This window comes from Tamandua tetradactyla, chromosome 13 (genome assembly GCF_023851605.1).
Source record: "Tamandua tetradactyla isolate mTamTet1 chromosome 13, mTamTet1.pri, whole genome shotgun sequence".
Taxonomy (NCBI): Eukaryota; Metazoa; Chordata; class Mammalia; order Pilosa; family Myrmecophagidae; genus Tamandua; species Tamandua tetradactyla.
In genome coordinates this window covers 65,609,058-65,632,437 of record NC_135339.1, presented here as the reverse complement: position 1 = coordinate 65,632,437, position 23,380 = coordinate 65,609,058, and the positions used below count along the sequence as shown (strand labels likewise).

The 23,380-nt window shown below is 50.7% G+C and overlaps 1 protein-coding gene across 10 annotated transcripts in view; it reads left to right on the top strand.

Moving 5' to 3' along the window:
• Window positions 1–23,380, top strand: part of SH3PXD2A (SH3 and PX domains 2A) — a 269,266-nt gene that overhangs the window by 193,081 nt on the left and 52,805 nt on the right. For 8 of the 10 annotated variants that reach the window (XM_077125918.1, XM_077125915.1, XM_077125920.1 and 5 more), the window contains one exon: window positions 17,094–17,138. The exons of the other annotated variants lie outside the window; for them this stretch is intronic. In XM_077125918.1, the coding sequence (XP_076982033.1) occupies window positions 17,094–17,138 (45 nt within the window). The remainder of the gene's footprint in view (window positions 1–17,093; window positions 17,139–23,380) is intronic. 10 annotated transcript variants of the gene reach the window in all.

The window sequence follows — 23,380 nt, the reverse complement described above, 5'->3', positions numbered from 1 at the left end:
ACTTGGAATGAATGTCTTATCCCACTTTCCAGAACCCTGCATAATGTGGCCTCTGCCTGCCTTTCCGATCTCAGCTTGTACTCCTCTCATGCCCCTGACCCATTCCCACCCCGACAGTCTACTCAGCCACAGCTTTAAACATGTCAGTCCTGTTCCCTCTGCCTGGAATGTTCTTCCCAATCTCTCACAAAGATGCTCCTTAAAATTTCTGCTTAATTGTTACCTTCTTAGAGAAGCTGCCCCAATCTTCCAATGTCTGTCTGCCCCCTCAACTCATCTTACTTCTTCTCTCCATGTCCTTTATCACATCCTAAATATCTTGCATATTTTCTTTTTAATTGTCTGTTGCTTACAGCTGGAATTTCAGCTCCTTGAGAATGAAGACCTTGGTTGCAGGGCTAGCACCAGTATTGATGCCCACTCTACAGGTGGACAGATGGATGGATGGATGGATGGAAGGAAGGAAGGAAGGAAGAAATCACGTGTGCATGAGTGAATGAATACTTGCCATAACTGCTCTGCAGGTCAGGAAAGAAAGGTCACCAGACTCAAATCAGAAGACACAATCTGGAAAGTGCTTTTCTGGCTTTGAGGGAAGAAAGCAGGAGCTTTTGGGGGCTCAGGTGCTACTGCTTGGAGAATGAGTCTCCAGAGCACACAGTAGCCTTCAGCCACTGGCAATGGTGGAAAGGAGGAGGGTGTGCTCAAGTGGAGTTTACAGTCTTGGCAAAGGCATGGATATAGAACAATGCCGGGCATACTGGGAAAGGAATATTTAGTCCAGTTTGACTACAGATCAGGGACAGGGACACATGGAAAGCAGCTTGGAAAGATCATTTAGTGCCAGTTTGTAGAGGGAGGTAGAGGGAATACCTTGTTCAATCAGCCTGATCTGGGCTCCCTGGGTCATGTACCTTTCATGGTGGAGAACCCACACTGTCCTCTGGGGCGTGGCACACCCTCTGGCTGGACTGTGAGCCTTAGGTCAACCCCAGGGGAGCCCTGGCTATTGGCTGAATCCCAGCTCTGCCTGGGTGACTTGGAGCCTGGGTTCAGGTATGGGACAATGACAAGGGCTGGTGAGGGCCAAGTACCTTGCTGGGAGAAAGGCGATTGCATGGCAGCCATTTCTCCTCAGTGCTATATGCGCTCTAGGTGGTCTGCCAACCCCCCCTGGGGTAGTGAGGGTGGTAAGGGGAAGGGTGGGGGTGGAGGGGACTCTAGGCTCTCCATGACCAACTCTCATCTTGGGTGGGTTTCTGAGCCACTTATGTTGCCTCTTCATCCGTCATGTGGAATGTGTGGGGATCAAATGGAGTAACTTATATGAAATCTCTCTGGAAAGTACAAAGCAGCAGCCACATGGAAGGGATTCAACAAAACATATTGAGTACCTCCGATGTTCCAGGCACTGTTTTGTGCATAAGAGACATGGTCCCTGCCCTCACAGAGCTTACATTCTAAGAGAGCCACACCAAACAAGTAAATGAATGAATATAGTGTAATCCTAGCTGAAGCGGACTGTGAATAGACATAATGCAGGGTAAGGGTTAGAGGAGGTTAGGGGAGTGGGAAGAGGCCATCCAGGTAGAAGGTTGGGAAAGAGGGCACTCACAGAAGACAGTCAAGTAGAGGCCTGAGGGAAGTAAGGGAGCGACATGGTTACATCAGGAAAGTGGTTCAGCAAGTGCAAAGGCCCTCGGGTGGGAGCATGCTGGCCTGTTGGAAGTGCAGCAGGGAGGCTTGTGGCTTGAGTAGAGAAGAGAACAGGGCAGGGTGGTAACTGGGGGTGGAGGGCAGCACAGGCCACATAGGGCCTTGCTAGTCATTTTAAGGACTTTGGCTTTTACTGTGAAATGAGGATCCACTGAAGGCTTCTGAGTAAAGGAGGGACACCTGCCATATCTTAGATTTTTCTGGTTGGTGAATGGAGATAGATGATGGGGGCTCTGCAGCAGTGGTGGGTGAAACACTGTTGTACCGGGTGGATTTGTTGATTGAGTGTGGCTGTGAGAGTGAGTTTGTACAGGAACCAAGATGCCTTAATGTCAGGCTGCCTGGGTCCTCATTCTCAGTTCTACAACTTGCCAGTCCATTGGCCTTGAGCAAAATCCCTTCCCTTCTGAGCCCAATTACTTTACCTGTTGTATCAATCAGGGTTCAACCAGAGAAACAAAACCAAAAGGAAATATATGCTAAGATATATATTAAGACATGTTTTGCAAGGAATCAGCTCATGCGACTATGGGGGCTGCTAGCTAAGTCCCAAATCCATAGGGTGGGCAGTAAAGGCACGGGCTGAAGCTGCAGTCCCCAGGTGGAATTTGCTTCATGGAAACCTCAGTTCTCCTCTTGAGACCTTTTAAGAGATTGAATCAGGCCCAACCACATTATCTAGGATAATCTCCTTTACTTAAAGTTAGGGACTTGAATCATGTCTCCAAAATATCTTCACAGCAACACCTAGATTAGCGTTTGATTGAATAACTGGGGACTATTAGCCTAGCCAAAGTTGATACCTCAAAGTGACCATCACACCTGTAAACTGGGGTGGATGTGGTTCTCCACGGGACAGTCCAATGAGGCAGTGCAGCCAGGGGACTTCGTGCAGTAGGGAGGGCTTGTTGTGAGCTGTGGCTGATACTCCAGGTGAGCAGTGCTCCAAGTGCCCGGAGTGATGTGGGGCAGGCGCACATCTGATTCTCATCAGATCTGCAAGCATCTAGGGGTGCTCTTGCCATTCTCTAAGCAGCTGTACCGCTCCAGGGCCCTGGGCTGGAGAGTTCCAGGCTGTGCCACTAGGGGGTGCAGGCAGCCGCAGATCCTGAGGGATTCTCACCAGCAGTTGTCCCATCCCCACCCAGCAGTTCTGTGAGGAGCCCCAGCTCGTTTAAATGCAAATGAGGTTGCTCAAGAATGTTACGAGTTTGTTCTTTTAGGCAACTGTTGATGTTCCTCGTGAAATCCTGTTTACTTTATATCTTCCCTTGGAAAAGTGGTGAACTCAGTCCAGCTTCCATCTTAGAGATCATAAAATCTGCATTATTGGACCAAGTTAATGATAGCAGCACTGCTGTAGTTTCACTGTGGAGAAGCACTGCTGCTTGGGGTTAAGAGTTAGATTTTGGAGTCAGGCAGACAGGGATTGAACCTCGGCTCTGCCACAGCCCTATTCTTTGATCTGGTAGGTTATTTAATATCTAATCTTCACATTCCCATGTGGAAAATGAGGGTAAAAATAGTGCCTGCCTTGATTACATGTAAAATTGGATTAGCAGACTGCCGAGTGCATAGCAAGCCATCATCCATGGCAGTAGCTGATGACGTTGTTTTGGTTATTGATAGATTCTGAAAGGAGGAGAGAAGTTGGCCTCATCTTAGACTTGAGAGTAAAAAGACCCAACTGTGGCATTTATTTCCATCGTGGGGCCCATCGGCCTGACCCCAGAAGAGATAGGACCTACCTTCAGCCACTGCTGAGCATTCTGTAGCAGGTAGAATGCAGACTCTAGAATAATTTTCATGTCCCATCTCTGTCAGCTGTGTGCTCTTGGCAAGTCCTTAGTTTCTCTGTGCCTCAGTTCCTCATCTGTAAAATGGGGTCAATGGTCACACTTAATCAGATTATTTAAGAACTGAATGAGAATGAACACATGGGCAGTGCTTAACCCCATGAGGATTAAGCTTTTTTTTTTTTTTTTTTAATTAATATGAGACAGCATGAAAGTGTTCCTGGCTCTCAAACAGGAGCAGGAGCTGGTTTTGCCCTCCTCCAGGAGCATCTCTGCTGTCTCAGTAACGGGAATTGAGCATGCACCATCTCATAATTGTCGTTAAGCCTTCACAAAACCTCAGGTAGGTGGTATTGTTCCCATTTTACATGCCAGGAAAGAGGTTGAGTAATTGTTTCAAATCACCCAGCCAAGCAGACACAGGATTAAAATCAGGTCCTTCTGACCCAGACTCTTTTCTGCTAAAGTTTGCTGTCTCCTGAACCTAGGCCCCGGGGTCCAGACTTGTGCTCTAATGATGTCTATAAACTGGGTTGGAGCCTGTCCCAAGAGCCCAGTTGGGGTTTCTAGGCAAAGGGCTCATTGTTCACAAAGAGATTCTTAGTTGTGGCAAAGGATCCTTTTGCAAGATGTCATAATATCCACTTAATTTCCCTTTTTGTGAGTTGAGTTTTAATAAAGTAGGTTTGCTTTAATCAAGACCCACCTGTAAGTCCTAACTACTAGAAAAAGTTAGTCTGCCTTCCTCCTTTTCTAGACAAAGGTGAACAGTGGGCAGAACCCAGTCTCCAGCTTCTCACACTCCCACCAAGCCCTGGAGTAGGTGAGTGATGAGAAGAGCCATTGTGAAGCAGAGAAAGCCATGTCTTTTAGGCCCCTCGTGCCTTGTTTTCCCCAAGATGAATGCCCAACAAGGCACAGAGCAGAGCCTATACTCTTCCTCAATCTGGGCGTGGTTCACCAGATGCAGAGGGAGATGAACGGAGACAGAGGGGATGGCAGTAACCTTTAGCTCCACTCCAGAGTGAAGAGGTCTGTGAGGTTTCATTTCTCTTAGGCAGTTGCTGGCTTCTGGCTCCCTGGAGCTCACAGCTCAATTGAGCAAGCAGGAAGGACTCAGGAATTCATTAACTAATCCAGGCCTGGCCTGGCTGTGATCCAGGAGCTGTGGGAGACAAGGGGGGAGGGGACACAAGAAGGGAGATGTGTCCTGGAGGATATGGGAGAGTGGGGCAAGCTAAGGGAAGGTGACCTGGTGGGAGGGACCACAGCAGCAAAGTTGCAGAGGCTGGATGGGTTTCTTAAGTTTGAGGGAAGGAGAGGTGTCCTGAAGAGAGGGAAGGGGAGGGCAGGAGATAAGTTTGGAAAGGAAGCCTTGGAGAGTGTATCAGCAAGACTTTTCAAAGAAATTTTCAAGGCTCCCTTGTCTGCCCAAGCCACCCATCCTCAGCAAGAAAAGCCCAGGCTGTTTAGCGAACACGGCCAAGATATTCCTGGCACCCTTCAATGGCCCATTCCAAAAGTGAATGTGTCTCGTGAAGGCATTGGTTTCTGGCACATCTCACCCGGCCTGGTGTTTTTAAATACTTTTTATTTTCATGGCTCTGGATCTTCAGCCTGATGTCACCCCTGGGGTTCAAAGCCATCTAATTGGAAAGAAAAGAAGCCTGATTGATTTGGCAAACTACCTCTGGCCCATGTGGCAGTGATGCGATGGAGAAAGTGAGTGTGCTGCTCACGTGTGTTTCTGTGCCACGATTCCCCTGGCCAGAGGCAGGGCGGCCCTACCAACCTGGACACAGAGCCTGGAGGGAAGAGGTCCCCAAATCCTGGAATCCATCACACTCCCAGGGAGGTGGCAGATAGCTGGTCACCATGATTCGTTGACCCCTTAGCCCACTAGGACGTTGGCCTGGAGAAGCAACAGCATGTGCAAAGGCCTGAAAATTAGTTTCACAGTCCTGCACATTCAATTGCAGATTCCCAGGCCCTGACCAGACCAACTGAATCAGCATCTCTGGGGGTGGAGCCCAGGAACTTGCATTTTGACAGGTTCTCGAAGCATGCTGATACCCAACGAGGGTTGAATTTTTGGTAGGTCATCCATGTGGATTGATACTCTGAAGGTGGCAAAAGGAGCCAGTGGCTCCCAGAAGGGGTTGGAGCCCTGCATGGACATGTGACCGAATGGGATTGCTCCCTGAAAAATTCAGTTTGTCTCTTGAATTGGGGGATGGGCCACAGGGGTAGGAAGGGGTGCCTGTTCGAGGATAGAGGATTCTAAGTGTCTTTTCCCTGAAACACCGACCCAGCATATGGCACCTTAGGGAATGGCTACCTAAAGGGCCTGCCCAGCCACTGACCTCCCATCTGCCTCATCAGGCGGCAGTGATGAGACTCCCTCTGCCTTTTATTTCCACAAAGTTTTGTTTTGGAGGAGAAAACACCCACGTCACCAAAGAAGTGGTTCCCACCATGGCCCTCAGCCAAAAAGTAACTTGGTCGTCACTTCAGCTTTTTGGTTTATAGACATGTGACAAACAATGCAACATTTCCAGTAATCATGAAGCCAATGGAAAAACAAAGATTTGGAGAAAATATGCATTATTTATTGTTTTAACACCTTTTTCTGATCTAAAGTTTTTGTTTAGAAATAGAAATGTAGCGTGTATTACTTTAGTTGGCTCATGATATTTTTATAATTGGTCTGTTTTGAAATGTGAAGGCAAAAAAATTTTTCCAAAGTTTCAGTAAAACTAGAAGTTTGCAGGAAAAAAGTGTTTTTCCCTGACTCTGTTTTGCCCCCTGGATCTTGTCATTGCTACGTGGGGCCCAAGCAGCTGGTATGAAGATGTATTTTGTTCATATTAGAGCTGGAGTCTTGTACCAAGAAAACTGGGTCATGTCAGGAAGTTCCTTGACTCCCCTGTGCTCAGAAGGAAGAGCTAACCACCTCCTCATCACCTTGGTGCTGCTGTCTAGCTAATGGATGCAGTGGGCTTGGAGAAGGGCCTCTGTGGGTCTCTGGGGACTGCCTTTCCCCATTACCCAGGGTCTCCCCAGCTTGGCCCTGGACCACCTTAGACCACCTGAGTGTTGGGTCACTCATAGCTCTTCCCAGCATGCGAGAGGGGTGAGATCCTCATAAAGCAATGATGGCAGGCTAATGACAAGAGGCCAAACCAAGACTGCTTTTGACATTGGCAGGGACCCCCCAGAGAAACCCTGCATATATGCAGGCAGTACCATCCTTTGTCCTGTATCTGTCCATGTGGGACAAGTTTTTCTCCTCTGTCAGCTCCTTATCATGCACCAATCTCTCCATCCCTTTCTCCAGCCTGGTGGCTCTGAGATCCCTTCATTAACTCATCATTTGCATCTGATTGCAGGATTCTGATTAAGAGAGCCCATCTCTCTTCTTCATTGACTTGGGCTTCACTCTGTGCTCTAAGCCCACAACTCTCTCCCTGGAACAGGGAGGGGACCCCTGAAGGCAGTACAGGTGGGAAGCAGGTTTCTGAATGCAGCCTGGTGATGCTGGTTTCTATACTAGACTTCCCTTCTGGGATTGAATGGTTCACACCAGACAAGTTGCTGATCTTACAGGCTCTGGTCAACTGTGGCTGGTGTCTAGATTTATCCAGTAAACCGCTGAATCCCTACTATGTGCCAGGCCCTGTGATAGAATCTAGGGATACTAAGATGAATTCAGTGAGGTGTCCTACCCTCAAAGGATTCACAGTTGGATGGGGGCATTGGACATGTAAGCAGGCAGTTATAATACAGCATCAGAAGTGCAACAGTGGAACTGGGACAGAGAAATGGGAGCCTCCATGCAAGACACACATCCCTGCATGGGGATGCTGAGCAGGGCTTTCCACCTCTAAATCTCTGAGGACATCTCCCTGGTGACAAGGGAGAGGAACCACACAGAGGACATGTGAGCAATCCCAGCATTCACTACCCCAGTTTGCCACATCTTCTAAACTGGCGTTGGGCATCCTGTCCACCTCCCCAGAGTACCTGCTATGCAGTGCTAATTCAGAGATGCTATTGCTGATTGCTGCTTGCTTGTTAAAAATGGTTTATGTAAAAATTCTAGCTGTAAAATCGATACGCAGGACTGGGTGGGAAGAAACTTGCCCCAGCAGCCACCTCCAATCCTTGTCCTGTGGTTGGAAGGACTCTGGCTTCAAGCAGTTAGTCTCCTGTCCCCTTGGGGGCCCATCTCCACCTGGATCTTTATTCTGTGCAGTTCCAGGGCCACGGTCCCATTAGCCAAGAGCCCAGCACTAAGAAGTGTTCATTAGATATTTGACTAAGACTGTGCCAGGTGGGGAATCTCCATCCGGCAGGAACTCCTCGGTGGTTGATGATGGAATTGACAGGACAGAGAAAGTGCAGAGGAGGGACTTGGAAACGTGTCTGTCCACTTCTTTCATGTTGCAGTTGTAGACCAGCAGTGCCCAGGGAGGGGGCCAACCTTCCCACTCCTGGGAAGGGGCATCTGACTACCACTTCTCCCATAAGGTAGAAACTTAGCATTAACCAGAGACCCCAAACCATGGTTCCAAAGAGTTAATTCTGTCCTCCCTAGAGTGTTCACGCAAGTTCCTGACCCTCCCCAGTCCTCTAGGCTCTCTCAGCTGAGCCCTTCTGGGCATAGCACAGTCACATGAGAACCAGATGTGGGGATTTCCCAAGCAGTGATGTGTGTGTGTGTGTGTGTGTGTGTGTGTGTGCGTGCGTGCGTGCGTGCATGTGTGCATACACACGCGCATGTGCGTGCACACACAGCTCTGTTTACGTGGCATCTGACAGCTCCCGGGATCAGTCCAGACCCACACAGAACAGGGGAGGGCTAGGGGAGAGGAGAGACCATGGGGCTTCAGCAAACACCATGGGGGGCTGAGCTGGGTCCTGCTGAGCCCTGCTTCCACCAGACATTATAGATAAGCAAGTTGTTCCAGCTCAGACTCCCATTTCCTGTAACATCCATCTTGCCATAAGACCATATTGGTTATGGATACATTTTTTTTTTAATCTCTGAAAGGCTTTGCAGCAGATGTTAGAAGCCAGCAGCCTTTCAGGGATGTTCTGCCAGACTTAGGGGTCAGCCTGAGAAGCCCTGCTGGTCCCTCAGGAGGCAAAGCGTGGACTAGAGAAAGGGCAAGGCCTTTGGTGCCAGGCAGACTCTGGGCAGCAGGGTGAATCAGAGCTTGGTTTTCTCATGAGATTCTTAGAATTGCGAGCGAGTGTCCACCCCTCCATCAGTCACTGAGGATTTATTGGATACCTGCTGTGCTGTGAGGTGCTGACAGGGTTAAGGAACTTTGGGTTTGATGCGGAAAGAGTCATGACAGTCTTTGTTGAACACCTACTATGTGCCAAACACTTACTGGGGCTACCGCACTAAGCAGTCACTGTGGAGACAGTTGCAGTGCCCACAATCACATAAGCTAATTGCTTAAAATAAATCTCTTAATGTATGTACAGATACATGTATCCTTTTGGTTCTGTTTTCTGGCGAACTCTGTCTAATAACTGCCCCCCCCCCACATCCCTTCTTCCTGTCCAGTCCCTGACAGTGTCCAGCCAGATGTCAACTGAAGCATTCTGAGTTGTACCCCAAAGGTCGGTTCCAGATACCGGTATGAGGCCTTCAGAACTCAGCTCTACCATATCTCCCACCTTGGGCGCCGGGCCTGTCTCCCATTTGAATCTAGGCAGCCTTGGAGAGTGAGGGTGCACCTGAATGGTGGCTCACCCCGTGCCAGGCAGGTAGATGTGTGAGCCCACGGACCCCCTCCCCACTCCCCCCCCCCACCTCCACCTACATGACTTCTGAAGCAGATGGAAACACTTGGGAGGGTTTCTGGTTGTAGATATCTGGGCCCAGTCTCTGTTGCTTTGAGGCAGTTTAGAGTCAGCCAGCTCTGCACGTGGTAGATACTCATTAAATAGTTGGTGGTTGATTCATTGATAATCTGATAGCAAGAGTCCAGTCTGGTGAAAACAAGACATTCCACTTTTTGTTATCCTGAGATGGGAATGTCTGCTCTGAGCCCATTATTGTTGACTCCATCACTTGCGGCGCTTGTGGAGATTGCGCCACAGAGAGAGAGGAGTTGCCGAGATGGGGGGATTGGAGACCCAGCGGCTGCTGACTTCATCCTGCTTCTCTGGCCTCTGTTGCTGCTGCTGCCTCTTCCGTGTGAACACAGATCCTAGTGTTGGCTGGGACTTCTGGAGGAACCGGTGGGTGGGGGAACTGGAGGGGGGATATCGTAGTAAGTGGGGGAGGACCACCAAGACAGGCCACCCCAGGGAGAGGGGGAGCTGGGAACTTTGAACTCTGAACAGCGTTGAATTTGTCCCTCCTCCTGCACACAAACGCCCAGTGTGGAGCGAGGTGAGAACCTGAGAACTGAGGGGGAGGGCACCACCCAAGGGCTGCTGTGGGGTTGGGCAGCAGCTGCTAGGAGTGGAGGCTCAGAAGCCCGCCATCCTCCCCACCCAGCACCCCTCTGTCCACCCACAGCGCCTGACTAACCACAGCACTTGTCTTCAGCCAGGAGGCAGGGCGCCTTCTCAACCTGGTAGAGGGAGGATGGTGGTCCTGCCCACCACCCCCTGCCAGGGCAGCTCCTCTGGGCAGCTGTATCATTCTCAGGCGCATCCTTGTCTTCTCCACTCACACCCACTTGGACTGGGCTGTTCTCGCGCAACCTTGCCCTAAGCAGGATGCACTTGAACTCAGTCTCTAAGGGACTATAGAGTGGCCCCAGCACCCACCCCACCCCATTCCCCACCTGAGCAGGAAACTGACTGTTCCATGACCTTGGCAGCCCACAGGGTCAGCACTGCATTCCTGCCCCAGGCTTGGCTACCCCCATGTGTGCTCTGGATTTTGGGAAAGGCAGTTCCTGGGGAAGGAGGCAGGCTCCCTCTTGCTGAGAGCAAAAGGGATAGAAATACAGCCACATTTAGAGAGAGAATCACAGCAGAGATAAATGAGTCCTTGGCCAGTGGTCGGAGAGGATCTAGAGAAGAAAGTTCCACAGTGAGGGTCTCTGTTCCCAATTCCTGGCCCCATCTTGGGGCACATGTCTGAGAAGCAAGACCTGAGAGTCAGGCTGCCTGGGCTCAAGTCTGACACTGTCGCTTCCATGTTGTGGGGCCTTAGGCAAGGACCTTAATTTCCTGAACCTCTCTTTTCTCATTATTAAAATGAAAATTGTTGTAAAAATTAGGTAAGATAATGCTCATAAAATGCTTCACACAGTAACTGATGAGAGCTCATAGTAGATGGTAGCTGGCATACTTATTCCTGTCCCGTTGCTGCTGCTCTTGTGATCTTAGGCAGGTCTCTTCTCCTCTTTGGTCCTGAGTCCCCTCATGCTCATTTTAGCTTTTGGGGTCCTCCTCTCAGGAGCCAGAGGAGGGAGTTGGTGGTGGCAGGGAGGAGGGGTTGTTTTGGAGACAAACAGTGGCATGGTTTCCCATTTAGGGTTTGTTTTCTGTCTTTGAGAATTTGGATACCCATCAGAAATTCAGCCCTATGAGATTCCTTCTTTAGTGTATTTAGTATTTTTATTTATTTAGCTCTGCAGAAGGCTGTCTTTTTCTCTGGAAAGATTTATTTCAGCTGTGGTTGCACTTGTGTTGTGGAGACTTACAAGGCAGGCCTTGGGCAGGACCAGCTGCATAATTTACAGGGCCCAGTGCAAAATTGAAAATCCAGTGCCTCTTGTTCATAAATTATTAAAGATTTCAAATCCGTGACAGAAGAGCCTTAAAACAAATGCAGGGCCCTTCTAAGCATGGGGCCCTGTGCCAAGCAAAGGACACCTCCCTGCGAAGCCTTGGAGGCTGTGAGCATGGGAACCAGGACCCAGGGTCAGAGCTGCCGCTGTAGTAGCATTCATCCCTCACCCCTTATTTTTTCCTGCCATAAGTATTTGTGACGAATTGGCCACTGCTGATCACCCTGGAGCAAACTGCCTGTAGTTGCCCAAGTGTGAAATGGCTCACCACCAAACAGGCAGCAAACTTCCATGGGCAGGACTGCTGATCTGGAAATCATGTTTCAGCTCTTGCTTGTTTTCTGTCTTGGTCATCTAAGCCCATGCCAGGCTTTCTTAGATGGCAGTTATTTTAGATGCACTCTGGTTTGGTGACAATCCTCCTGGCAGATTTCACCCAGGGTAGTAATAGAAGCTTTATTTATATTAACTTCATAGGTGACTCGCTTCCAAAAAAGGATCTGCAGTAGCTGATGTGATATGGTTCAGTCAGACAACAGCATCTCAAAGAATCCAGAGCCCAACCCAAAGTTGGGATCAGAGACTTGAGATCCAGCCCCAGTTCTAGGAGTTACTAGCTGTGTGACCTGGGACAAGTCACTTAATGAGTCACAGTTTCTGCTTTGTGAAGGACCGTTAACCCTGTACGGTGGTTGTGAAGATTTGATCAGCTGCCCACAATAGTGCTTCCCAATGGAATGTGCTCCACTCACCGGAACTGCCACAACAACTATTGAATAATAGGGCTAGTGGCTGCCCAGCCCTGCTTACTGCAGTTGGGCATTGAGAGTGGTGGCCAAGTTTCCTGAGGGTGGCCTAGTCAAAAAGGAAACAAAATGCTTGGAGTTTATAGGAAACCTGGGAAATCCAGCCCTGTGCAGTTTGGTTGTACAAATGGAGAAAAAGAACTGGAATAGAGCAGATAATTAAAAGTCAGTTCAAGGCTGCAGTGAGAGCGAGACCCTTAAGAACAATTGAATTCCCAAAGAGGGCGAGGTCTTGAGCTCTCCTGTGAGCTGAGCTATTGAGTGATGGAAGGACTTGGAGAAGACAGGATGTACTCATTCCATTTGGGGCGCCTGGCAGGGTCCCTGCTTCTCCTCCCCTCCCAAGAGCCCAGGGTGGGTGCTATGTAAGCCAGTAATGCGGGTGACCCTGCCCTGGTCCCCCAGAGCTTTTGGTTTGCTTTCACTCTCTGTGGAGTCCTATACTGTTGGCTGTTCTCGTTCCTCTCTCTCCCACCTGGGCTTGCAGCCCACTCTGGATTTATTAGTTTTGATGGGTGGAACTTGCTTTACAACAGAGAAGGATTCCTGGAAACATAGTTTGAGACTGAATTTGGGCAAATTGAACCCGATTTTCACTGCTCTGAACTTACTCAAGTTAGAAAAAACCTTATGGTGAACCTTCAAGGATGGACCCAGGTTTTGTTGTGTTTTGTATGTACAGTTGGGGTATATGTGTGTTTCAAAGGCATTTCCTAAAAGTCAGGGGCATGGGCGGGCCACAGTGGCTCAGCAGGCAAAGTGCTTGCCTGCCATGCCAGAGGCCCAGGTTCGGTTCCCAGTGCCTGCCTATGCAAAAAAATAGTCAGGGGCACCTACAGTTGTTCTTTGATTTCTCATAATCACCTGGATCTGACAGAATCAGGCCAGGTATCTAAGTGTCCATGAGTCACCGACTTCGCCATGACCTGCAGGGCCCTGATTTTCACTGAACCTGAATTCTTGCTGGTTTTGTGACTGTGGCAGGGGCATGACTGCTGTGGGTGGCCTAGGAAGGTGCTGTATCTCCCAGGTGCCTGGGAAGTCCCCTGCTTTCACCACCAGCTTTGCACTACCATCTAATTCCCTCCTTTATCCCCAAGCCCTAATTCCTGCCCCTCCAAAACCTTTCACAGGCACAAGGCCATTTTATCCTTAAGACACTCCTGCTGAGAAGGCAAGATAGCTTGTATTTATTTATTTTTAATAGATTTATTTTTTAGAGTGGTCATAAGTATACAGAGAAATTGTTCAGGAAATACAGAGATCCTGTATGCCCCCTTTCCCCACCCCCTACCCCACCCCATAGTTTCCCCTACTGACCTCTTGCTTTAGTGGAATACATTTGTTACAGTTGACAAGTTAATATTGACACATTAATAACTAAGGTCCATAGTTTACATTAGGGTAGCTATTTTCACCCCCATCTTACAGAAGATGGAAAAGAGGCTCAGAGATTTGCAAACTGTCCTAAGTCAGTGTGAGCCAAGTGGCAGAATAAGCACAAGAACCAGAGGTCTTTTCAGTTCTTGGTCCAGTTCCCTGACCTCTCTGTTTCCTGAATTATCTGATTTTTTGAGTTGGGTGTCCATGGACTGAGCATGAGTTAAAGTGGTTTTCCCTGGAAAGGCAGTCTGTTTTTCTGGAAAGATTCATCTCAGCTGTGGTGCACTTGTGTTATAGCAACTGAACCAGGTTTCTTCCTGGGAATTCTAGAACATCACACAAGAAACTTGGCGATCAGTAGACCAAATGCTTTAGTTTACAGACATGAGTGTTGAGGCCCAGAGAACTTAAGCTCCTTGTCCAAGGTCACATAGCTACTTTTCAGCAAAACCAATTGTACAGATTCCCAGACCAGTGGCCCTCACTTTCCATCAGGCCACATGACCCTGCTCTGTAGCGCCTTCGGTTCTCTGTTGATGCCAGAGGAGAGGGAGCAGAAAGGGTGGGAAGCAGTTGGTTTGTGTCTGTCACAGCTGCTCATTTGACCGCGCCTGCCCCTAGCTCCTTCACCCCATCTCTCTGTCCCTCCACTTTCCCAGCCCTCAGCCCGAAGTCTTGTCTGCCTCCTGGCCTCAGGGCCAGGGTGTGTGAGCCAGGGGCTCTCCCCTGTTCGTTGTAATGAGGCAGAAGGGGGTCCTTCCCACCCTGGGAGAAAGCTTGCTATGATGAACTGGAAAGGGGGGATGTGAAGGGGGAGTAATTTGGGGTGGGACTGGATGTTTTCTACAGATCTAGGGGACTGGGAAATAAATCATGTTTTTAAAAGATTTTTCTTTTAAAAAGACTAGCTCGTTTCTAATCTGCTTCCCATTTTCCTCTGGAGAGAGAGGAGGGAAGGCCTGCTCCTAGGGGGCTGCTGATGTTTGACGCTTAGCAGAGCAGTGGGGGCTCAATTTCCAGGAGCTGAAGGATATTTTCTTGTCCAGTCCCTCTTGACTGTACAAATGCCCAAACTCCAAGGGCCTAGAAGGAAATCAGACCCTTTAAAATATCATCCAAGCCATTGAGACCTTCTGAGCATTTAGTCTAGATAAGTTAAAGGTCCCAACTTCTCTTAGATTTTTGAAGTATCTCCCCCTTGATGAAGCCAGCTCACGCTCTAACAAGCCTCATCTCTTAGCGAAGGGGTTGGCAAACTACAATCCTAGGGCAAGTCCAGCCCACCATATGGTTTTGTTTGTTTGTTTGTTTGTTTTTATATTATACCATCTTAGTCTTTATTGGCTATCTTTCCTTCTGATTTCATTTGTGCCCGCAGGCCTCCTCCCTCTATCATTCTCACATTCAGCTTCATTCAGTGTTCTAATATTATTTTATTACAGTTACCGCCATATGGTTTTATAAATAAAGTTTTATTGAAACACAGCCATGCTTATGTGTTGGCATATTGTCTATGGTCACTTTTGCACTACAATGGGAGAGCTGAGTAGTTGTGGCAGAGATAGTGTGGCCCAAAAGCCTAAAAGATTTACTTTCTGACCCTTTGCATACAAGGTTTGCCAACTTTGTTTTCTAGCAGAACAAGTCTTCCTTGGTTCTCCAGGCCTAGGCAATATACCTTCCCTTAGCTCCTTGAAAGAGGTTGACAGTTTCCAAAAGTTTTCATGATGAAAAAAGGAAGGTATACAAAAGATTAATAAAGTAGGTAGAGATGGAGATATGGATGACATCTCCACTGCGTCAGCACAGGGGTACATAGGACCACATGGGGCTGGGATGGGCCTGGCACTAAGCCTGCCCAGGGACATGGGGTGGTCTTGCTGGGTACAGCAGTAGGAAGTTATAACCACAGCACTTCAGCCCAGTTTTTACAAGTAAGGAAACAGGCTCAGAAAGGTTAAGTAACTTCATCAAAGAGGTGGAGTCTGGATTTGAACCCAGGCAGTCAGACTCCAGAGGTCTTGCTAAATCTCTGCCAGATCCCCAGTCTTGTTACCTTACAGTGAGAACTGAAATGGCCAGACGTCCCTGTTCCACGTGGGGAGCCAGCCTACAATTGTAAGGCAGCTTGCTGAGCAACAGAGGGAGTTAGATGCTTTAAATCATGAGCAGCATCAAACACATCACCTGAGGTCTCTGTCCTCTCCAGAGATGGGCACTGTACTAGCTGTGTAACCTCAGGCAAGTTGCTTAACCTCTCGGCTTCAGTTTCTTCATCTGCAAAAATGGAGAGAATGCTACTACCTCTCCGATGTAGGTTGGTTGTGAGAAATCAATGAGTTAACATGCATAAAGTGCTTGAGGTGGTACCCGGCATACAGTTGGTGCTGTATTAATGTGCACTGCAGTTAGGGTTTCCTTGCTGTCACTGGTTCAGGTGGCTCCTCTGGGCAGCGCTGTGTGGGCAGAACAAGGGTTTGCCTCTGGGACTTTCATCGCAGCATTTCCTTGTAATTATCCCCACTGCAGCCAAAGCCTGTTCTTATGGAGGCAGTGAACAGCCCAGCAGAGAAAGCACTAGCCCTGGGGACCCCCAGAGCTGGTTCCATTTCTGACTTCGCTACTCTGGGATCGTGGGAACTTGAGCCAGATTTTCTCCTCTAAGCTCAGATACCTCATCTGTAAGGTGGGGCTAAAAATGCATTCCTTCCTCATGGAATTGTTGTGGGGAGAAAATGAGCCACCCATCAAGGCTTGTTACATGGTGACCCTCATATATTCTAGAAATGTCCATTCTGTACAATAGTGGATTAGACTGAGAGCCTTCTGCAACGTTATAACATTACTATATCATATCTCTAAATTATACGCTTTATAGTGCTTTGACTTTGTTCCTCCCTCCTGGTAGGATGGCAGCATAGGACCCCATTTCACAGGTGAGGAAACTGAGGCCCAGATTGGGCACCGTTGTCCAAGCCTGGATTAAAGCCCTCATCTCTTCTGGTCACTGAAGTTCCCTGCCCTTGTGGGCAGGCGAAGGGGAGGAGCAAGGTGGGGGCAGGGGCAGGGGGTGACTGAAACGTGGCTTCCTTCCATTCTGCCAGAGTGAACTGAGTCCCTCAGTGGGCGAGGCTGTGGTGAGGGCCGGACAGGAGATGAGAGCCCATGGATGTGGTGCCCAGGCCCTGCCGACTAGCTGTGTGCTCCAGTCGGCTAGTTCCGGGTCTAAGCCACCAGGCCTGTGGGGCCAGCCACCCACAGGGTTGGAGAGGAAGGGCCAGGCTGCCTTCTCCAGGGCCGCCCTAACCCATGGGCCCCATTCCAGAGGGGGGTTGTGTAAGATTCTCTGTGCTCCAGAGGATTCCTGCGATTCGGCAGACACCTCATTATCCCCGCTCCAGCCGGCCGTGTCCCAGTGCCTCTGTAATCACACGGCCCACGCCCAGCGGCCGGCCGGGGCCAGGAAATCACTCCACTCTCCTCCCCTCCCCCGCCTTCCGCTGCCCGCCGGCCCAAACGCGGCTCCTGCAGCCACTCGCCCGGTGGACCTCCTGCCTGCCTAACGGTTCTTTCTCCTCCTCTGGTTCTCCTCTCCTGCTGCTGCTTTCTCTCGGGGGACTTGGAAGTGTGGCTCTCCAGCTGGGCTGAGTCTCCCAAGAAGGACGTGACAGGTACTGGCCCAAATGCATGTGAGCGCATGCGTGTGAGTACGTGTGGCCCAGGCTTGTGTGAGGAGGGAGCCGCTGGCCTGCAGGCGCTTCCCACAGGCTCCTCTGTGATGTGTGTCTGCCCTCTCCTGCCCTCCCGCTCGCTGTGCCCTCTACCTTCCTGGCTGACCCTTTGTGGATGTTATGACCAGGGAGCCCAGTGTGGGCCCAGAGCATGCAGGTTTGATTCCCAGCTCTGCCCTGTCCCGGCCATGCCTCAGTTTCCTCATCTGTGGACGTGGATGTTATCCTTCCTCACAGGGAGATTGTGAAGGAGCCTAGCACACAAAAAGTACTCAGTTGATGATAGGCCTACCCTCATCTTCAGCGTTATCACCCCTTCTCCCTTTCCTTGGTCAGTGCAGCTCAATTGTCCATCCCCGTAAGATGGGTCAGCCAAAGATTATTCGTCTAGTTTTCAGACAATGAAACTGAGGCAGTGAGATTTAAGTCCCTGCCGCCTGAGCCAGTGCTTTCTCTGGTTCCAGTGGTTCTCACTGGGGAGCTGGGAGGAGGTGGGGAATGGGATAAGGAGTCCTGTGACTGGAGCTGCTCCAGCCTCAGGGGTCTTGCAGCTGCTGGCTGAGGATGATTCTCAGGGGCTTGGCCAGAGGTCAGAGGCTTGCCTTTAGCTTTTGGTCTTACTAAACAATGGCCAAAAACTCCAGACAACCAGGCTCCGAGCTGCTGGAGGGAGGTGGTGGCAGGAGGAAGGAATGGGAATTGTGGTGCATTTACAGGAGGGTCTTCTATACTTCTGCAGCACCCCTCCATTTCGGAGTATAACCTACCCCCATCCCCACCCCTGCCCACTCTAGCCCCAAACCCAGCAAGAAATCTGAGAGCAGTGGTTCAGGCTGGGGAAGGGGTGGAGGAGGAGACAAAGGAAGGGTCAGGGGTCAGGAGGGGTTGGCCAGCCCCTCCCACCACAGCTGTGGGCAGGGGAATGGGAGGCAAACACCCCCGGAGGGGGAGCCTGAGGAGAAAGCCGCCAGGGTAGGACGGCCCCTTCCCTTCCTGTGCCTGGCCCTGAGCTCATCATCCTTCTGATGTTCCCTGTGACGAGGGCCTGGGCCTGAGCTAATCACTGGGCTCCTGTCCCTTTTTCCCTTCTCCATGAGCCAGTAAGCCAGAGCCCACTTGGCCCACAACAATACATTTTATTCACCAAACGTATATCTGGGCTGCCTGTGAGCTATATGGAGAGGCCAACAGACCCAGCCTGGCCTGGGAGCAGCCAATTATAAGGGGACCTAGGTGGGAAGTCCAGGGTTTGGGGGAGCCATGGAGAGTGTAGGGAGCCTAGGGTGGAGGCCACTGCAGGGCTTGGCATCTCCGGGTGAGCCCAGCTGTTTGGAGTAAGAGGCTCAGGGGTCTAACTAGAGGGAAACCCAGCTAGTCTGGGCATCTGGGGCCAGAGTGTCAGGCTAGTGGCCAGGTCTTTCTGTGCCTTGGTTTCCCCATCTGGAATGCTGGGGTATTCTTTAGGACAAGAAACTCAGAGGTGAGGGGCTGATGCTAGAGACCCTTGCAGATTAGTGTTCTTAGGCTACTCAGCCTGGCATCAACCCCAGGATATGGTCAAGGAGGCTGATCTGGCTCCTTCCAGCTGGCAAGGGCCTGCTTGTTGCAGGAGCAAAGATGTGGACCTCCCTGCCCCATGCTTTCCCCAGTGCCTGTGGCCCTTGCCCTTAGTTGCCTCTTGGTTCTGAGGCTGTGGAGGAATGTAAGCTACTGCCTACAGTTTATGTAGGGCATTAGTCCCTGGTACCTCATTCCATGCTCAGAAAAACCCCACAGGGTAGGGACTGTTACTGTTTCTTTTTACAGGTGAGGAAGCCAGAGCTCAGAGAGGTTGCTGCCTCCCTGGAGTTGCACAGCTACTAAGGAGCAAAGTAGGACTGCACTTCAGACTCCTTGACTCTAAATTCTGTGCCTTCTTTCTCCCTGCCCTCTATGCACTTACATTGTGAATCTTAGACAATTGGGTCCCATGGCATGTCCTGCGGTGCCGGCCCTACTATGTCTTTTCTCATGAGGGAGAACATGGTCTGGTTGGGGAGTAGCACCCAACAAAAAGTCCAGGAGAGATCAGTGGCTGGAGTCAGGGGGATGAGATGGCCAGGTGGAATTGGAATTGGTAGAGAGAAGAAGGGAAGGCATTCCAGGCATTGGGGTACAACTGAAACAGAGACTCGGAAGTGAGAACCGACATAGAACGGTGTGGCTGGCACAAGGTAGGTGCCCAGTAAATGTGTGTTGAATCACACATGTTGCCTGGAGCAGGGGCAGTGAAGTTGGGGACTTAGACTGGGCTTGAATTTGGCCTTTATTCTTTAGGCAACAGGAAGCAATCGAAGATGTTGGAGCAGGGGAATGACTTGGCATAAAGCTAAATCTAGAAGTTTAAATTGGCAGCCAGGATCAGGCAAGAGTCAGGAGGCATCCAGATGGTGGTTGGAGGAATGCAGGTGTGAGGTGAGGGTGGGGCAGGGCTCTCAGAGACCCCCAGAGCCCTAGCAGATCCAACCAGGGGCTCTGTAATAAGGCACAAGGATCCACTCCTGGGTAATTCTCGAAGTCTTAGGAAGGACCCTTCTCAGTGCTTCTGCCAAACCTTCTCATCTGGAAGCAGGAGGCTCCCTTCAGTGCTCCCTCCCCCACCCTCAAGCCAGCTCCTCCACCCCCCAATTTTCCAGGCCTTGGCTGGGAGGGGATCCAGAGCAGCCTCAGTGGGATGACATCATCACCCGCTGCCTGCCTGCCGAGTGGTTTCTCATCTGGATACCTGCTCCCTGCTCAGCCTTCCTGGGCAGACAACACCCTGGGAAGCAGACACTGGAGAGAGCAAACAGGGAGCTTGTATGTGCAGGGGGAAGGGGAAAGCAGACAGGAGGACAGAGGGTCTGTCTGTGTCCATCTACCCGTCCCACAGTCTTTGGATGGTCTCTAAGTGCCACAGCTTGTGCTTGTGCTTGTGCTCTGCAACACTTGGAGAACATTCTTAACTTCTATACTTGTGTCCTGGATTGTCGGCCTTCAGAAAGCTCAAGCCAGTATTCCAAGAAGGCTGGGCTGTGTACGTGTGGATTTCGCCCCTTTGAAATCTTGCCTCAGATTTTCTTGGCTTGGATTAAAACGAGCTGCTGTCTCTCCTTCCCACCACCCTCCTGCTTGTCCTCCCTACCACCTTCTGGCCACAGATCCATTAGCTCCTTGCTGCTGGCCTTTGTTTCCCCATCTCCCCCTTGCTCCAACCCCATCCTCTCCCTTCTCTCCCTCTTAAGGTTCAGGATCTAGTTTATACATATTGTAGAAATGAGGCCTTGCCGGTCTGTCCATGTCAGCTAAAAACAAACTGTTACGTCACCCTGTTCGTCTGCCTGTTCATTTGTTTCACTCATTCATTCCACAAACACTTGATTGCCACCTAATGGCCACTGTGCTCTGCCCATTGAATGTAGCAGCAGTTAACAAAGAACCCACACCCCAGTCTGAGAATACAGTGAGGTATGGCCTGTCCCTGGGGACCAGGCATCAGCAGTCTTCTGTAGGCTGTGTGCAGTGCCAAGGTTGAGAACACAGGCTTGGTGTCATGTGGATTTGGAATTAAATTGACCCTCCTACATCCCAGCTGTATGACTTTAGGAAAATTGCTTAACCTCATGAGCCTCAGTTTTCCTAGATGCAAAATAGCTATACAGCAGGGCCTACCACATACAGTTGTAACCAGGATTAAATGAGGCAGTGAGAGGATGCAGCCAGGCACTTGGCATCACAGTTGGCATGGAGTAAGCACTAATAAAGGCTTACTGTTCTTATCGGATAATCTGGACTCTCTCCAGACTCAGAAGTGCTCTAAGCTGCTGGGGTACTGTTCTCTTCTGTGTGCATCTTGAGTTTTTCTTTCCCATTTTCATCATCCATTGCCCCCAAACTGGAATGGGAATCTCCTCAGGGCAGGGGCCAGCCCTGGGTGTGCTTTAAAAGTGGTCTTGGCACAGATGCCACAAGCCCTGTGCTGCCTGGGCCCCGTGGCCCAGTGGAAGGTAGTCACCATCATTGCCGGGTCCCTTGCTGCCTCTGCTGGGCAAGCGCAGAAGCTGGCCACATCTGAGTGCAGCATGACTGGCACTCAGCTGTTGGTTGCATTTCTGCCTAAAATACAATCCTGGCTTTGGAGGGACTACCTGGGGCAGGGTATGTGCAGACCCACATGGCAGGCCTCGCCTATATTAGGGTCCCTTCTGAGTCTTTAGCAGGACTGAGCTGGGAGACTGTAGGACCCACGTCTCATGGGAGAAAACTGCCAGGGGAAGTGGACTTCTTTCCCCTCCAAGGAGGGCATTCCTTCAGAGTTTTCCAGGGTTCTGGTTCCACCACCCACTCCCCAAGTTGGAAGGAGCCTCCACCTGCAAAGGACCCAAAGCTCTAAGCATTGCTTCTCACCCTGCTGCACATGAGAACCGGTCTAAAAAATATCCAGCCCTGGACCCCACTTCAGATCAGTTAAACCTAGATCTCTGGGGGTGGAGCCCAGTTGTAGGTATTTTTAAAAAGCTGCCCAGGTATTTCTGGGCTAGAAAGTTAAGAATCATTGTGATAGAAGAACGGGATGTATGGAAACAGAAATAAGAAGCAGATGTTTGGTGATGAAAAGGGAGATAGGCTTGAGCCTAAAACAGTTAGTGAATTTGGTTCTCTCCATACCAGCTGTGTGAGCTGGGGCAAGTCTCTTGCCCTCTCTGGGCCTCTGATTTGTCTTTCTTGAAATGGGGGCCGAGAGAGGTGTTGGGAGGATAAATTGGGATACTATGTGCCTGGCGCATTACCTTTGCCAAGTTAGACTCAGGCGTGTGAGGAATATGACTTCAGGCTGAGGCATCACAGGGTCTGTGAGCCTGGAGGCTCTCTTAACTGTTTTTATAGCCAAGTCGGGTAATGTGAAGCCCCCAGCCTTCCTGGAGAATGGTAGATGCATAGTTTTAAAAGTGCACCAGGAATTCCCTTTGAGCTGGAGGTCTTCTGGGAAGGCTTCCTTTAGGAGGTAACTCATCTCTGATTTGTGGCTCCTTTTAACTCCTAGCAATACATGTATTTTCTTATGTTTTATCTCCACCCCACCCCAACCTAAAGATTGAGGTGGTAATAGTTGGGGCACAGAGATGTTTAGGCAGCATGTCCGTTACCACACAGTAAGCTGAGATTGACACCTAGGCCTGCCCACCTTCCAGCCAGAACTTGCTCAGTGAATGTTGTGCTGGTCCACTGGCTGAGGACAGAGAAGGAGCTTGCTTCTGCGAGGCTGGGACCTGCCTACCCTCGGCCTGCTGAGCCTCGGCTTTTGAGCCCTCAAGCTGTGCAACACCACTGAGCGAGGGTGGCTGGCTGCCGCGGGGAGTCTAGCCACAAGTTCCACCGTGGAAGGCAGAGGGAGACTGAGTCTCGACCATGTGGCCAAAGGGCAGCAGCCAGGCCAGACAGACACCCCCAGGCCCTTGTGCTGAGCAGCAGTGCCTCGGTGAGCCCGAGCGAGAGGAATGGAGCCGAACTTGAGGAAAAGTTGGCGGGGGGCGGGCTGGGCTCACCAGCCGCTGGCGCTGAGACTTTCTTCTTGGATTTCAAGTAAACAGTCTCAGCCCTCCTCCCACTCCCCTGCCTCCACCCCCGGCTCCTCATTCGACGGGTTTCATGTGTTTCTATTTAAGGGTTGCAAGTAAACCCCAGTGATTGGTGGCCTCAAACCCTCTTGACTTCTTGCCTGGGCCTGGGCTGTGGAGACTTCTCTCCCGCTCTCTCCCTCCCGAGGGGAGGGCTGCCGGTTTTTTTCCTCCGGGTTTACGGGGGGATTGGGGGTAGAGGCAGGAGCCCTCCTCCCTGCTTTTCCCTTTTCTCTCCTCCGCTCTGGCCTCAGCCCTCATGGGCCGCCCACCCGCCCACAGCCCTCCCCTCACACCCCAGCCGGCAGAGGAGACTGGAGAGACCACGTCCGCCCCAGGCCTCTGCTCAGACTCCCTCATGCCGGGCTGTGACTAACTCGGCACAGCAGAGGGCTTTCTCCGCTGAGCTCCCTTCGCCTCGCCCCTGCCTCCGCTCCATCTCCGACTCTCTTCTCCCCTTCCTCCTCCCCCTGCCCCCCTCCCGACCCCCTCGCTCCCCATGTCCCCCAGTCCCCGCAGTGCAGCGGGCCAGTGTGGGGCCTTGCT